The sequence below is a fragment of the Diospyros lotus genome, chromosome 5 (assembly GCF_014633365.1).
Source record: "Diospyros lotus cultivar Yz01 chromosome 5, ASM1463336v1, whole genome shotgun sequence".
Lineage (NCBI taxonomy): Eukaryota > Viridiplantae > Streptophyta > Magnoliopsida > Ericales > Ebenaceae > Diospyros > Diospyros lotus.
In genome coordinates, this window is record NC_068342.1 from 32709392 (window position 1) to 32727109 (window position 17718).

A 17718-nucleotide genomic window follows, 5' to 3' on the forward strand; every position below is an offset into this window, starting at 1 on the left:
TCAAGGTGTGTGAATTATTAATTGATATCATTTTGCTTCATTATAATTAATTATAAATGACAAAAAAAAAAAAATGAATCTCATTTAGACAATGTTAATAACTTCCTTGCACATGACGTGCTAGCTACTTTGGGACCAAAAGGTGAAATCCCTCACCTTAAGGGCCTCCCGTAGCTCAATCCCAAGATTTCTGCAGGAGAGATAAATCACGGAACCCAGCAATGAAATTTGAACACGAGACCTATCACGGAACCCAACAATCAATTCTTGTGATTTTTAGAAGACGAGAAGCCATTAAAGAAGTACTATGCTATTAGCATTCTTTGGACTATACTTTAAATTATACAATACATCATAAATGACAAAAATATCTCTCAGACCTCATCGCTTCGCCACGCCTCACTGTCTCGGGCCGTCTCACTATTTTGGGTAAAGGATATTTTAGTCATGATCCTCACTGTCTCACTTCATCACTCTGGGTGAGAAATATTTTAAACATTTTAACTACATTATGTACCTTAAGTATAACCCATGATTATTAATAATATTTTTTATTAAAAAAATTGTAATAGCAAGACATTTAATGAAGATCTTAATTATTATGAAAAATATTTATCAACCTCTAGCATCCACCCAACCACCATCACATGTATCTTGTTTTTAACATGAATATATTTATCGACACACCTATTGAACTTAATCATTGACTTGGTGATGCTCCAGAAGACAAAGTAGTAGATAAAAGTTCCTACCAAAGGTTAGTCGGAAGGCTTATTTATTTGTCACATACCTGGCCAGACAACATATGTTGTTAGTGTTGTAACCCAATTTATGCACAATCCTAAAAAAGTACACCTTAGAGCAGTATACAAAGTTCTACAATACTTAAAGGAACACTGGGTAGAGGAATCCTATTCAAAGAAGGCAAGAATTGACACTTGAAGCCTATGTTGATGCAGACTATGTTAGGTTAGTGATTGATAGAAATTCTACATTCAGGTACTGTATATTTCTAGGAGGAAATCTTGTAACTTGAAAGAGTAAGAATGTTGTGGCAAGATCTAGTGTAGAGGCTAAATTTAGATCAATGGCTCTTCGAATTTGTGAGTTGTTATGGTTAAAAATAATTTTGGAAGATCTGAAAATTAAATGAAAAAATCTAATTAGGCTATCTTATGATAACAAGTCAGCCATTAATATTGCACTCAATCCAGTTCAACATGACCAAACTAAGCATGTGGAATTGACAGACATTTTATAAAGGAAAAGCTGGACAATGGTTTGATTTGTACTCTGTTTGTGTCTACTGGACAGCAACTTGCAGATGTACTCATAAAGGGACTACCTAGTACTGCACTTCAGAGGATAACTAGGAAGCTTGGAATGGAAGGCATCGATTTTCCAGTTTGAGGGAGAGTGTCAAGAGAGATTGGTTCTGAAGATTTTTGGACCTAGTGTTCCAAATTTTTGAATATTTATGTTCCTAATATAATGGTTTAGTTATGGTTGATATATCTTCTTCATCCCTTATCTTCTTATCCCTTTATTTTAGGAAGTCAAAATCTGGTGGTTAGTTCCTATTTTAGGGGAAGTTAGTGGAGAAGTCAGTTTCCTATTTTTATGAAAACAGATTTCCCATTCCTCTCCAAATTATGTATATATATTCTTGACTCCTTGAATAAAGTGACACACAAGTTTTTCTGTCTCTACCTAATTTGTCATTTACCTTAAATGCCACCATCTTATTTTTGGGTTTGTTTTCTATCATTTTTTCTTGTCTATTTTTTATGACATCAATGGGCATAAGTCTGTCTGTGGTCAAGCATCTCCTAGTATACTTTTATAATCCTTGCAACATAAGTGGTCCTCTTCTCTTAGAAGAATGTACTCTATTTGGGTAATCAATAAGCCATTTTTATACATGATCAAGTGTTCATCTTGTTTGTTAAACCTAGTGTTGGCTATATTAAGGTCATATACCATGGGAAGATCCAAAATAGCTTCGCCTTTTTATTTCTTCTTCCAAATTCATAACCTCCCCCATGTATCTCTATACCCCCTTCCTTCTCTACTTGGATGACCATTTGGTTGTCTGGTATGAGCAAAGTGGGTTACTTTCCTGGGAATTTAATTGATGGCAAGAACATATGCCCATTTGGTATGTCACATTCCCAGGAAAGTAGCTTTACCATGGGGAACCCTTTCCCATGTTTTGTTTTCCAAATGATGGGAAAATTAAACCAATTTTTCAGATGAACTTACCCTTTCGGGTTTGTCTACAGAAAAACTAGATAAACCCCAACCCCAGTTTCCCCAAAATACGAAACCCTCTTTGAAATGACATAGTGTTTATATAATACAGAGGCTGTTAACTTTGAAATGAATAGGTGACATAGGTGTTTATATAATGGGAATTTGGTTTTAATGCAGAGGCTGTTAAACCCATATGCAAGATATACGCGTGTACGTGTGTGTTTGCTTGTTTTATATAAGAGCAATGTAAAGCAGATTGTTGGTATTTTTATGGAGAAAGAAAAAAAAAAGCATATGTGCAACAGAGAACAGATTGGAGAAGGAATAATTTTATTATATAAAATCTGATCAACATCGTTACTGTTTTATAGCAAAAAAAAAACATAAAAAATCAGTCAAATCTGCTGCACGTGCATAACAGAAAAATTCCTAAATATGCTGAAGACTAAATCAAAAACCTAATCTTATCATGTACTTTGATTTCTTCAAACCACATCATCAAAATAGATATGTTGACTTCTTCAAAGCAGCTTCTAAGTCATATTTTCAACACTCCTCCTTGACTTTGATGCTGCAACTAAATTTAATTTTGGCATAGGCATGAATATGGTTTTGAGGGGGCATAAGCATGAATATGATTTTGAGGGAGTTAAAATAACTCCTCCTCCTCCGGTTGGCTAGTAACAGCTCTAGCTTCTCCTTCTTGTTGTTATGATCTGCACACAATTGTGATGTGACCTAATTGACCACATTTGTTACACTTTACATCGGGCCTCCACCAACACCTGTTTTGTGGATGATTTGTTTTTTTGCAGTATGAGCAAGGTGGATAATTTCCACTATTGTTGTTTTCAGCATTTGTGAGCTTCTTGTTGTGATCCTTAACTTTTTTTCCACCGATGGGCCTTACTTGTGCCTGTAAAGCTCCTTCGACGACTCCTCCTTCCCTCATAAGCCTTCTTTGTTCTTGAGCCTGTAAAGCATTAACTAACTCTGCCAAGGAAATGCTTGACAAATCTTTAGCGTTTTCTAGAGAAGAGATGGTGGCTTCATACCTCTCTGGAAGTGTAACAAGTATTTTTTCAATTATTCTTTGATCAAGAAAATCTTTACCTAACAATCTCACTTTGTTAGCAAGGCTAAGCAACATGTCAGTGTACTCCTTCACAGTTTCTGACTCCTTCATTCTTTGCATTTCAAACTCCCTGATCAAGTTTAACACTTGCATATTCTTTGCTCGTTCATTGCCTTGATATTCTTCCTTGAGATGATCCCAAATGGCTTTTGCTGAAGACAGGTTCATGATTTTTGTGAAAATATTAGGAGACACTGCAGCATACAAGTGGGCCATGGCTTTAGCCTTTCTTGTCTTCCTCTCCTTGTGAATCTTTATTTGATTCATTGTTGGATTGGCTGGCAAATCAGCAACTTCGTAATTTTCCTCAACTGCTTCCCAAAGATCATGTGCCTGGAGATGAACTTTCATTTTAATAACCCATACCTGATAGTTGTCGCCATCAAATATCGGTGCTGCCGGCATTCCGTGACTTGATTCTGCTTCCATCTTTGCAGATTGTTGGCTTGAATTTGAGTGTTTGTGATTTTTTTTTTTTTTCAACTCACAGGTCCCTCAAGAAATACGCTCTGATACCATTTTGTTGGTATTTTTATGGAGAAAGAAAAAAAAAAGCATATGTGCAACAGAGAACAGATTGGAGAAGGAATAATTTTATTATATAAAATCTGATCAACATCGTTACTGTTTTATAGCAAAAAAAAAACATAAAAAATCAGCCAAATCTGCTGCACGTGCATAACAGAAAAATTCCTAAATATGCTGAAGACTAAATCAAAAACCTAATCTTATCATGTACTTTGATTTCTTCAAACCACATCATCAAAATAGATATGTTGACTTCTTCAAAGCAGCTTCTAAGTCATATTTTCAACACAGATAAGCAATAGTAAGGTAAAGAGAAAGGGATGAGGGATGTAAATAGATTTATAGAGGCTTGACTTATAACAAGCCTAAACCTCTCTCCTCAAATCACAATTTGAGGGTTTCTCTATTGGAAACAATCCTCTAGCTCAATGGGTGCTAGACCCTTTACGATCCCCTAGCTTCAGTAGGAGCTAATCAACTCTCTTGCTGCAACAAGTCCTACAGCTTGCGGGTGCTATAGAATATTACTCCCTATAGCTTATGAGTGCTATAGAACCTCACCCCCTAGAGCTTGCGGTTAATATAGAACCTCACAATTCCATAAGTTCAATAGGTGCTAGTCAAACTCTCTGCTGCAGCAAATCCCTAGTTTGCAAAGTAGAACAATCATTCACACACAAAGTGAGAATACAAGGTACAATCTCACACTTCTAAAGATAAATGAGTTACAAGAAGAAACACAAGTGAATATAGATTGATGAAGCGTCGTTGAGTGTTGTAGAATGAAAGATCAAAGGTTAGATAGAGGCAAATTGAGCTCACTGAAAATTCTTTCAAAAATCAAATGGCATGGCAATGAAGGATCTTTCAAAAGCAAATCTAAGTCTCTCTCTCTCTCTCTCTTGAAAAGGATTTACCCATAAGGCTTAAAAAGAATGCAAAATTTTGAAAAGAATACAACAAAGGTTTGTCCAAGTAAATGGAAAGCTTATTACATACTTTGAAAAGCTTGGTTTCCTCAAAGAAGGATGCCCTATTTATAGAGCTAAAAAATGACTGTTTGAGCTTTGAAATAAAGTGGACAGGAACCTTTCTAGCAGGTCTCAGGCACCTGGGAATTAACTCTGTTAGCTAAGTGCTTGCTTTTTGAAAAGCTCGTTGCATTCTGCCACCACGGAGGCTATGTTATAAACTCGGTTGGTTTGGCTTATCCCTCCTCTGTTCAGTCTTCAGCAGACTGAATTTTTCCAGAGAATTTGTGAAAGTTTCTACATTGACTCAGTCAGCTGAGTTGACTCAGCTGGCTAAGTGAGTTGTAATTCTGAACACTTAGGGCAATTTCAAAAATTCAATTGGTTGTCTCGAAAAGACAGCAGGCTTTCTCTCCTGTTTTTTAAAAAGTTTATTTAATTTAAGTCCGAAAACAAGAGCTAGACTGGTTTGAAGAAAAGCTCATTTTTTTATGATTTTGAACTTTAAAGAATATCAAATTTTTCTTCCAGGTGTATAGGCTATTTTCATTTCAAAAGATGTGTTAGTTTTAGGCTCATAAACAATGCCTTTTTTGAAAAGATTTCAAGTGGGAGATCTGAAAAGATGTCATTTTAAGCACAATAATTCTCATACTCAAACTTACAGACCTTATTCTTAGATATGCTGTTGTCTCTCATCCACTTATAATTCTTCCACTTGAGTTTGTGCCAATATAACTTGAGCGACAATGACATCTGGGGAGATTCCCGGAATGCCAAAGTTTGTATCCAAATTTTGTCAACATTTTAGCCTTCTCTCCAACCCATCTAGTATCTTGGAGGCAAATAATAACTTCTCTCCTAATCATCACATCCACCACTTCCATAGATTTTCCCGTAAAAGTCCAGATATTCTATGATCTCATTTTTATCCATAGTCCAATCCTTAATTTCTGATCCGGACAAACTTCTTTACACACGGCCATGAAAATGTGAACACCTGCAGATTTAGCACTACATCCAGGGGTCGATTCAATGGCCCTATCTCTTTTTTCACTAAACTTGTGCAATGCAATGTGCCACTATCTCATTTTCCCTAAATTGTAACCCCTACAATTTTCCATTTGTCCTAAAATTCATATTGTCTGATTTGACTAGTTTTTGCTGGCTGTCAGCTACTTACCGCAACCCTTCTCCCTTATCCAGACTTGAGACTGGCTACATATAGGGCAAACTCTCTGCCAGGAGTCAATATTTCACACTCTGGGTGCCTGTGGGCGTTTTATTGCTCTGCAAAAGCATCTGCTTAACTTTGCTGCTTGTTCTCAATTATATACCATTGACTGTACTTCATTAGATAAGTGATAGGAGTTTGTTTAATAGTAGGACTTCATTTTTAGTAACCTCCCTTTTTTAGTGCCTTATTCTTGTATTCTGGCTTTTAAAAGTGAAAGTGTCCAAGCCATTTGGAAACAGAAGTTTATGTAGCCATTTTGACCAAAAAATTTCTAAAAGCATATACTAATGTGCTTGCAAGGAGTTGTTGAAGTTTGTTTTGATTTCCTGAAACTCGCTGTTGCTAACAAGCAAAGGAGTTATTGAAGAAAATATAGTGCTCTACTCATCCTATTAAGAGCCCTTTATATTAGGTGACCTTCAATTCCCTATCTAATAGATACTCATAGAAGAAGGTTTGTTTAATCTGATTAACAATAACTTCAACATTGCATGCTGCTTCAAACCAACCCCCCCCCAAACATGCGCGCATGAATGCAAATGCAAATTCCCTCCTTTTTTCTGCTTCAGTGTTTAGTAAGAAGATATTGGTGTGAACTGTAAAGTGCATCTTCCTTTAAGTGATGGAAATTTGCTTCAACTGTGTGATTATTAGTTTTTGGTGGCTGGTAGTTGTACTGAAGTAGTTACCTTGCGTTATTCCTAATTACAGTTTAATTCATGGTTACTAGCTATTTTTGCATAGTCCCTTTTGTTTATTTTCTCTGAACTCTGATTAATTCAAACCTAGCTGACAGATGTCAAACAAGAGAGAAATATATATAAATACAGTTGATATTTTTATGTGTTTCTGAGAAAGACTCGGATTTTTGTCTTCAGGAGTCCACTTTTTTTTTTACTGCTTAGGTGTTGCTATTGTCATCCCCTATCTTAATATTCAGATGTGATGTCACATAACTAGTTTAATATATATGATTAGAATTGGACGTGTTACTAGTCACTACAGTTCCTGTTCCATGAGTTTTCATGTCAAAACGCAAATTGTCACTTATTGAAATATCAAAATGAAAAAATTCATATTATGTGGTATAGTTGGTAGTTGTTTTGGAATGTTTATTAGATGTGGAATAATTTCACTTCAAGAACCCTTACTTCCTAGATGATAAGCTTAGTAATCTATGGATGTTGTCTTATCTTCATAACCTCTTCAAAGTTCTTTTCTCTGATATAATGAGATTCTATTTTTGAATTGTTGATAATAAATTCAAGCAATATATAGAAATCTCCATGTGATGCTCTGTATTACAGGTTGTTAAGGTGGCTGATTTTGGAGTTGCTAGAGTGAAAGCTCAATCTGGGGTTAAGACAGCAGAAACTGGGACATATCGTTGGATGGCTCCTGAGGTGTGCGTTCTTTGATAATTGTTGGAATTCTCTCTGTTCAAAAATAGTGCTTTCTCCATTTACTTGATATCTTCCTTTTTGGTTCATTGCTGCCATTGGCGTTTTGTCTGCATGATTTTGGTTATTGCCATAACTTGTAAAGAATTCCATAAAACTTTACCACTTACTATCATTACCTTGACTTCGGCTCAAGAAGATGTGATTTGAGTTAGTTTTTGCTTGTCAAAATAGTAGTAGTGGTGGTTGCAATAAGTTCCACAATTCTTTGGAGCAAAATATGATTCTTAGCTAGCTGTTAGTATCATGCCTTCTTGTGGTACTAAGTGCCCTATGTTGCAGTTAACGGGCTTAATAAGATAGTATTATGTGGTAGTTCGTGTTTCTTTGATTTGCATACTGCAGAAACTATTGAGGTGGATTCCTATGGTTTTGGGTCCCTTTCATCTCTCTCTCTCCCTCCTTCAAACTCGCATACACACTCAAAACTCACTTGCATGCACACTCTCTTGTACATGCGATGCAAGAAATATACATGCAAAGCCACTTTTTATTTGTTTGGCAATTTGACATGTATTCAAGACATTCATACGCACATACTCACTCTTGTGTGTGTATGTGTGCCATGCAAGTACAATCCATTATAGTGGCTAGATCTCTTATGTCTTGTTGGGCTCTCCATGTTGTGTCATTCACGAAAATCCATTATGATATGATTTAGTGTTAAGGCATTATTATTTAGGTTGGCCAGACATTGAATAGATATTTGATTGCTGCTTTTCTTTGACATAAATGGTTAATGATTATTCTTTTGCATTTAAGGTTATAGAACACAATCCCTATGATCACAAGGCTGATGTTTTCAGCTTCGGAATTGTGTTGTGGGAGCTCCTAACTGGAAAGGTTCTTTTCTGTGGTGTACCACTATTGAATAATTTGAATTTGGTATTTCAAGTTGCTTGAATAATTATATTGCCTCGTATCTGATGTGCCAGCTTCCCTATGATTATTTAACCCCATTACAAGCGGCCGTTGGAGTGGTTCAAAAGGTAAATATGCATTCCTTCCTACACTTAGTCCTAGTATGTATATTCAATGGAACCCATTGTTTTATTCTTCTCATTGGTTTTGCCGGCCGGAAAGTTCTCTTTGACGAGGATGAAACTGAACCTCCACTGACTTCGGCTTAATTTCAGGGTCTAAGGCCTACTATCCCAAAGAACACTCATCCAAAACTTGCTGATCTGCTTGAGAGATGCTGGCAGCAGGACCCAACTTTAAGACCTGACTTCTCTGAAATAACAGAGATCCTGCAGCAAATAGCAAAGGAGGTAATAAATGATTAAATTGTTATTGCTTGTGAGCATTTTCCAAAACTAGTGGCATTCATATTCGTCTTCTTCTTTTCTTTTCTTTTATTGTGGAATTTGGTTGCTTCTAACTTCCGGTTCTCCACCAAAACTGCAGTCTCAACTTCTTTACCAATGAGCACACGCTCATTGACAGGATAGCTAGAAAATTTCATATCTTCATGAAACCTTTGGATAATGTGTTTTAACACTGGAAGCATGATGATGGGGAACAGGTTGGAGACGAAGCCGAGGATCGGCGCAAAGAGAAATCATCTGGGGGGTTCCTTTCAGTCCTCAGACGGGGACATCACTAAATGAGGGTGGATATAATGTGAATACCGGTAATACACAAGAGCTAATCGTGGGCCATTCCCACCCGGTCTTTTTCATCTCTGCAATGTATAGTGTTTGTTCTCTTGATCTCTCTATTGACTTTCTGGTGTTTCCTTTTCTGTTTAGTTTCAATAATACTGAAGAAGAAACTTTTAATTCACTTAACCAAATAACTTCCTCATTTGCCCCACCACAGCATCAACTTCCTAATCCTTGGCGGCGGCGGGGGGGAGATGATGAGCAGTGTAATTGTTTGCAATTTAATGCTTGGGATATCTGTAGGAGTTGCCAGTACTAAAACCTTTCTGCCTTGACTTGTTTTTATTTCAAAAGCATAGTGTTAATGGGCTTATCTAAGTCTTCCTCTCCTTCCCGCAAACAAGCTGGAGACCCACGCATGCGTTAGCTGAGCTTGAGCTCTTCATGGTTAGTTGTTAGGACAATGTTGAAGCAAAATACATGTCCGTGCGACATATGGCATCTTGAGCTATTTTCGATTTCCTTGCTCCAGGAATCATAGTGGCCCTAAATTTAACCTGAATTTGAGTCCATCAGTTGCATTTGGTTCCTCTTGGCTAAATTGATTGTCACTTTTCCTCGTCCTATCGGTACCACCTCTACCATTGTTTCTGCCTCCCTCTAATTCTTCTTGTTCCGAGGCGCCCGTCTTGTCTTTGTAAATTTGTCATCTTGCTGAACCATCGATAGGTTCTTGCAATGCAATGGAACCCGTTGCCAATTCCAAGTCCCATTTCTTCTTCCTTTTCTTTTTTCATTCCCAGTCTGATTGTCAAAGCCTATCTATCCCCAGTGAACCATCGATGAACTGATGGGTTCCAACTCATCAACTGTGGGTTTTTTTATTTTTCATTTTTCTTATTAAATTTATGTTAATTTGATGTAATTGCACTTTACAACATTGTTCTTGACGCAAGGAGTCTACAAATGAGAAATGCAAATCACTGAGACTAACAAAGTCTTTCTTTTTTAAATTAATTATAAGAAGCTTTCGTGCAAATAACTTAAATGACAAGGGGGTCTAGAAGTAATTTACCTAAAAAAGCAAGAAGGGAATGTCTCAGGTGTGGTGGCCTTTTTTGGTTGATGGTTGAGATCAAATCTGCTGAAAAGATAATGATTTGAATTTCTTATGTGGTGAGACAAATCCTAACAATTCACGTTAATCAAAATCTTCTTCATCTATTATTTATTCATCTCCTCATCTTCAGGGCCATTTGAGGGTGCAATCCTGTCTGCCTTTTCCTATAGTGCCACGTAGGCCAACGATCGAGACTGTAAGTGTTGGCCATCTGTCAAGTAATACAGTGACTGAGTTGGATACTATTACATCATCAATAACATGAACAAATTATGTGCCAATTTTTTACTCTAAATCTTTATATAAAAGTGTTTATGATAAAATATTTTTCTATTAACAATAATTCATCATGAGGTAATTATTTTCTTATGCAAAATATCTATGTTGTACAAAAACGCTTTGAGGGTGCTGCTTTGTTGTTTTTAAAATATTTATTGTACCAAAATATTGAAACACATAAAAAATATATTTTTAAATTATTTCTACAATTTTAAAAATACTTTGTGGTCATTTTGTGTGGAAAAAAACTTGTCTCACATAATTTTTTCATCTCTAATTTAAATGCATTGTAGAATTTATATTTATTTTTAAATTAAATAATTTTTTATGTTAAAAATTATATCCTTAATTTTTTTTTATTTTCGTGTTTTTTCACATTTCTATTTTTTACTTTTTTTAAAAAATGTCATTTTTTCATTTTTGTGTCGTATTGTATTTGTTGCCCAAATAAATATATAAGAAAAGATGAATAGGGTTTTTTAAAAATTAATATTTTTTTCCCTTATTGAAAGCTTTTAAATTGTGATCTTAGTTAAATGACTTTTGCAACAATAATATGAATAATAAGATCAAGCAACCACGAGAATACAAGAAGATTTATAGAGATTCAAACTCTCACGAGCATACTCTTTTCTCCCACGATTAAGCTTAAAAGTATCACTAAGAAAAATATAATATTAGCTTTTAATTAGAGCTAGAATCAAATATACAATCTCTTATTTAGGTAAAAACAACTAGTAACACACAGTTAGAAAAATCTCTCACATAACAAGTGAGTAAAAACAAACTTACAACCAAGAGGTAAAATCAAATAAGTCACCACTTAAGAGTTCTACCATCCATCAACACTTCTAGCACTTGAACTTTCATTCTTGTTTGAATGCTCTTTTTAATAGTTTATTTTTTATATGTGTTTGGCCTTCAAACTCACCTCATATTTATACAAGCATTTTTAGACAACTAATTGTTACAAAAAATGGTGAGGAACATTTTTTAAATTAAAAAATCTCTTCAATTTTTCCATGCAACTGAAACATTTCAACATTTGTTGGCATCTTGGCTTACAAACAAATTAGAAAATAATTTTTTGTAAAATAAAATCAATTTGAGAAAGTTAAAAATACAATCTGATAACAAGATTAATCAAGTTTTTCAAGATAAAAAGAGACATGAGAGTTAGAGAACAAAATCAGAATCTACAAAAAGTAAAATTAAAAGCACTTTTTTTCAAGAAGATTTTATCGGGGAAATCATGCTATGATATTAAGGTACAAGGTGAAAAATATTTTGAAAAATATACACATGGGCGGGCAATAAAAAGAGATATAAAAAACAACGTACATATAGAAACGATCGTTAAACTTTGGTCAATCTAAGGCAAAACTTTGGTTGACCTAAGTTGTTCAATAGACATTCACATAATTTCAGTTAAAACCTAGGTCGACACCAAACTCTCTAGCCAACTTTGATATACTAAAGTTGACATTTCGATCGATCTAAGTCATTCAACAACTTAATGCATAACTTCAGTCAAAGGATCAATCGACTTAAGATTGGGGGCCAACATTCTGGCCAACTTAGATCGACTTAAGATAAATTTTAATCGACTTAAGATATTTAGCTGTTTCAGCACACATATTTTTTTAGTACAATAAGTTTTCAGCACAATGAGATGATAAAATATATTTCTATAATAAAAATATTTTTATTATCACAAAAACATATATTTTACATTACAAGAGACAAATAAAATATATTTATATCATAAAAATATTTTTATTATCATCAAAATCTTATTTACATACTCTTGAGCTTTACACTATTCATTTCCCATTTCTATTTCCATGAAACATAGCAAAATGTTACACTTAATATTTACTTTTTTTTATATATTTTTAAAATATTTGTTGAATTAAGAAATAAACATGACTATTCATTATTTTGGAATAGGTTTATTCAATGCTTGTTACAGACCGCCCCTGTTTGGAGTAAACTACGGCAATTTACCAACTATTATTATTAATATATATACAATATATTAATATTAGTAAGAAATTATATTATACGAAAATATTACAAAACTTTCAATAATAATACCCCAAAGAGTTGGATAGTGCCCAAATCAGGCATAGTTAGAGTCCCAAATCAGGCAACTAGTCCACACCCAAAGGGAGAGAAAGAGTGCTTAGGAATATGACTCAATCTTGTATATATAGGGATTGAAAGAATGATTCATCAACAATTTATTAATTGGTCTTCAAAGTGTGTGAATTATTAATTGATATCATTTTGCTTCATTATAATTAATTATAAATGACAAAAAAAAAATGAATCTCATTTAGACAATGTTAATAACTTCCTTGCACATGACGTGCTAGCTACTTTGGGACCAAAAGGTGAAATCCCTCACCTTAAGGGCCTCCCGTAGCTCAATCCCAAGATTTCTGCAGGAGAGATAAATCACGGAACCCAGCAATGAAATTTGAACACGAGACCTATCACGGAACCCAACAATCAATTCTTGTGATTTTTAGAAGACGAGAAGCCATTAAAGAAGTACTATGCTATTAGCATTCTTTGGACTATACTTTAAATTATACAATACATCATAAATGACAAAAATATCTCTCAGACCTCATCGCTTCGCCATGCCTCACTGTCTCGAGCCGTCTCACTATTTTGGGTAAAGGATATTTTAGTCATGCTCCTCACTGTCTCACTTCATCACTCTGGGTGAGAAATATTTTAAACATTTTAACTATATTATGTACCTTAAGTATAACCCATGATTATTAATAATATTTTTTATTAAAAAAATTGTAATAGCAAGACATTTAATGAAGATCTTAATTATTATGAAAAATATTTATCGACCTCTAGCATCCACCCAACCACCATCACATGTATCTTGTTTTTAACATGAATATATCTATTAATATGTGTATACTTTTCCTTACCTTTATAAAAGGGTGCAGTCATGCCATGCCTATAGGAAGAAGTATTCAGAGCACTTTTGATGGATTCGTCTCTTCTACCACAAAAGTTCCACCACAGCCTCCAACAACATCCTCCCAAGCTCTAGACAACCACCTAGGCTTTATTACAATCTTCAACATCCATCCATCCATCTAAGCTCCACCTTTACTTTTAATATCCACACAATTAAATCTCAAGCACGTTAATATTAGACAATTAGGGTGATAGACATGTGTGTTATTTAATTAAAGTATAATTATTATCTTTTTTTTTAATGATTAAATAGGTATGTGCCTTGCGATCAACAAATGGGCAAGAGGTTGTAAAACAAAAGAAGCTAAAGGTTAAAGGGCACTTAGTTGCTTCTACTTAACTAGCGTTTGTTAAAATGAGTAAAATAAGATTGAATATTTTTAAGACCAAGATATGGAATGTTCAAGATAAGATTAAGAAATATTTCAAATTTTTTATTAAATTGTTTGTTAAATTTTTTGAAATACATCGGAAGACATATGCGTCATTTTTTTTTCTTATTTGTAAGGTTCAAGATATGTTTATTTAGAAGGGGAGAGATAAGCATATCTGAAAAATATTAAATAAGAAGTCACGTGATTTCTTTTCCAATAGTCATCAAATGAGTTTAACAAACACATTGAAAATGATAAAAATCTAGAATGCTTTCCATATCTTATTTTTTTCTGTTTATATTTTGGTTAACAAATACTATCTTAGAAAGTGTGTAAATCTAGATTTTAATAAATTTTTCCAATCAATAAGAGATGTAGCTGACCTCTTTGGATAAATTTTAAGGGAGATGGCATGTGATTTTGTTGCATTTCGATTCAATTATGAAAGTTAAAATGAATTTGCAAAGGCATACAAAAATGAAGTGTACAAAAACAGGATTATGGTAATTATCTAATATTGTTTGTTTTGATGCATTTTTTGAATATATTATATAACTAATATTATTGTTGTTTTAAGGAACAATTTAATGTTGATGATGGACCCATGAAGAACTTCATTCTTATAAATCTTGGGAAAAATGGAAGGATTATAGATGCAAGTTATATTTTGGGTAGTATGATCCTACCATTAGTTGAGAATCTAGCACTGCAAAACACCCAGTAGGAATTTCTCAAGACCATTAGACGAGTTTTATTGACTATCATGGAAAAGATAAAAGTAAGGTAATGTTACTAAGCTAACTAATATAGTCAAAAGATTATGATAAAAGTTAACAATGTTGTTCTTGTTGCATGCGTGGAAGATATGTCAAAAGAATGCTAAAAATTAAACTAAATTGATAATTGCACACACCGGAGGATTGAAGAGTTTAGTTAGAAAAAAAAAAAAAAACACGAGATAGTAATATATAAATTTGATATTACTATTAAAAGAAAAGCAACCCTATGAGTAAGGGTTCATTATACATTGTGACTCGTGAAAATAACATGAGTGTTTTGTATATAAACAAGTTAGGACTATAAAAATACGTAATTTTTGTATCATAGATAATACATTTTTATATTTACTATAATTGCATAAATAGATTTTTGTCTAAAGGGTGTTTTAAAAGCAATTAACTTTGTTTCTTAATGCATATAGGACAAAATATTTGAATTGAGATCCATTGCACCTTTTCACAATTAATCTCATAAGATGACTCACTTGCTAAGGTGCTAGGAAAAGAGCACTCAAGGTGAGCCTTAGATTTGGGCTTCGCTTCGAATCTTTCTCAACTTTTTGGGACCACTCTCAATTTGGGTTTGATGTCTTTGTTTTTTTTGTAGTGGTGGTTCATCTACTTCCAACTACCATTAATTGCAGACACACCAAGGGTGCAAAGCTTGGAGGCATAATTAGAGACAAGACATAAATAATTAGATAGTATTCACGTCTTTAGAACTCACCAAGCCAACTATGCTGACCTTAGCTCATGATCACCCTCTTGGTGATGGCTAGCTACATCAACTTTCTTTTGAGACCACACTCGCCTTGGGATCTTCACAACACTGAAACAACCAATACAAGAAAGCAAAACATATGAGAACACAAGAGCTTTAAAGAGAAGCTTTAAAAACTCTTATTCAAAATAAAATGAATACAATTAGGGGAATGCTTTCTGTTTATAGCTTAAGGCTTCTGTGCAAAAGACATAAACGACGTTCATGTTATCTCTATCTACAAGGGTACAATTATACATTTGATTTAGTCTATCATCATCTCCAATTAATAGAATAACTAGATAACTTTATAAGCTTTCGAAATTAGCGTCATAATCCTCCATGTGGCAAGACCTATCACATCATCCTATATGGAAAATATTTTGAGGGGTTCTCTTACATTGCAACATGCATTCCTCCTAGCTAGTCACATTCGCATGGTTATTTATTTGCATCCTCCCAACACGCCTAGTTAACATCTAGTAGTCATGTCCCCAAGTCCCAATCTTGATCCCATCATGTCCTAGTCATCTAGAGTATTTGCAAAACTCCTTATCATCGTGTGTGTGATGTCTGCATGGTGGAGTCTCCATTACAACGAGGCAAAACATCCTCCCTCACATAATATGGCAACATCTGCATTGTTAACTAATATTGGTTAATTAACCCTTTAAATTGCCACAAGTCCTTCTTAGCCTCCCAATTAACTGTCCTCGTTATCAGGTAATTCGTCCCATTGGGTCAAGTACTTAGTACATCTTAGTCCCATTGGGTCAAGTACTTGGTACATCTTAGCACATCACTTTATTTTACAACCTGATTTGCCAAAATCTTCTCAACCACCTTCTTATAAGATGTGGTCGTGACTAAAAGGGCCTTATGAGGTTCGCTCTGTGTCCTCTCGATCTTTATGATAAGGCTTTAGTAGACTAACATGGAAGACCAAGGAGATCTTTAAAAAAGGTGGTATGACAAGCTAGTAAGAAACGTTACCCACATTTGCCAAGACTAGATATAACCTGTCATATTTCCAGATCCACCCCTTAGGAATCTTTTGATAGGCTTTGAAGTGGATGGAGGAGTATCACCTTCACCCTCCTACCTAGAATTGCACCATGTGTCATTTTTGGTTTTTCGATTTCTCCATCCTCTTCGCAGCCTTAATAATAAAGGCTCGGGTTTCATCAACTTTCTCACGTCAAGAGGTTACCATGGCATAAGCCCCTGAACTTAGGGTTGCAAATAAGCTAAACCGTTCGGGCTCGACTCAGTAAAATCTCGTTTGAGTTTGTTCTAAGATAAACGAATTGAACTTGAGCCTAACTTTAAAATTCGATTTATAAACAAGCTGAACTTGAACTCAACAAAACTTGGCTTGATAGGCTAGCAAACTAGCTCGAATAATGACTCGAGATCTAGCTCGATTATAGGCTCGCAAGTTAGCTCGTGAGTAGGTTTATTTATAAATACATTAATAAAATTATTCATTATTTTAAAAAAATATCAAACTTTACATTATTATAATAATATTAACATATCATTAATAGATTGTGTTGATAAAAATATTTTTTTTGACTTAAAAATAGAATGTGTATGTGCTAATAAAATTATTCATAATTTTGAATAGGCTTGTTTATAAATATATTAATAAAATTATTCATACACTCCTAAAAATATTATTTAACATAAAATTATCAAACTTTATATCATTATAATAAAATCAATATATCATTAATAGAATGTGTTGAAAAAAATATTTCTTTTTGACTTAAAAATAGAATGTGTATGTGCTAATAAAATTATTCATAATTTTGAATAGACTTGTTTATAAATACATTAATAAAATTATTCATAATTTTATAGAGATATTATTTAACATAAAATTATCAAACCTTACATTATTATAATAATATCAATATATCATTAATAGAATGTATTGATAAAAAGATTTCTGTGACTTAAAATTAATTAACTAATGTATAAGTTTAATATAATAATTATCATTTTAATAAAGTAAGAAAATGTTTAGTTAAGTAACAACTAATAAATATTGTACTCGACTAATTTTTTATTTTTAATCAAATAAAACCTAAATATTTAAGAGATTAATTGATTATATACTTGTCTTACTCAAATATATGATAGAATGACATTAATTGAATAATCAACTAAGTGATACATTAGTTGAGTAAGTATAACATTTAATTTA

General features: G+C 33.7%; 1 protein-coding gene across 6 annotated transcripts in view; it reads left to right on the forward strand.

The window, feature by feature from the left end:
* LOC127801362 (serine/threonine-protein kinase STY46-like) overlaps positions 1 to 9559 on the forward strand; it is a 54030-nt gene extending 44471 nt beyond the window's left edge. Inside the window, exons 14-18 of one of the 6 annotated variants that reach the window (XR_008023025.1) lie at positions 8347 to 8427; positions 8520 to 8573; positions 8721 to 8855; positions 9110 to 9275; positions 9406 to 9559. Coding sequence is in view for 5 of the 6 variants with exons in the window: in XM_052336385.1 (XP_052192345.1) it covers positions 7432 to 7527; positions 8347 to 8427; positions 8520 to 8573; positions 8721 to 8855; positions 9110 to 9190 (447 nt within the window). In the remaining variant the exon portion in view is untranslated. Of the gene's footprint in view, positions 1 to 7431; positions 7528 to 8346; positions 8428 to 8519; positions 8574 to 8720; positions 8856 to 9109 lie in introns of all 6 variants that reach the window. The other 5 variants (XM_052336385.1, XM_052336381.1, XM_052336383.1 and 2 more) reach the window with 5 other exon arrangements.
* Positions 9560 to 17718: the final 8159 nt, after the last annotated feature.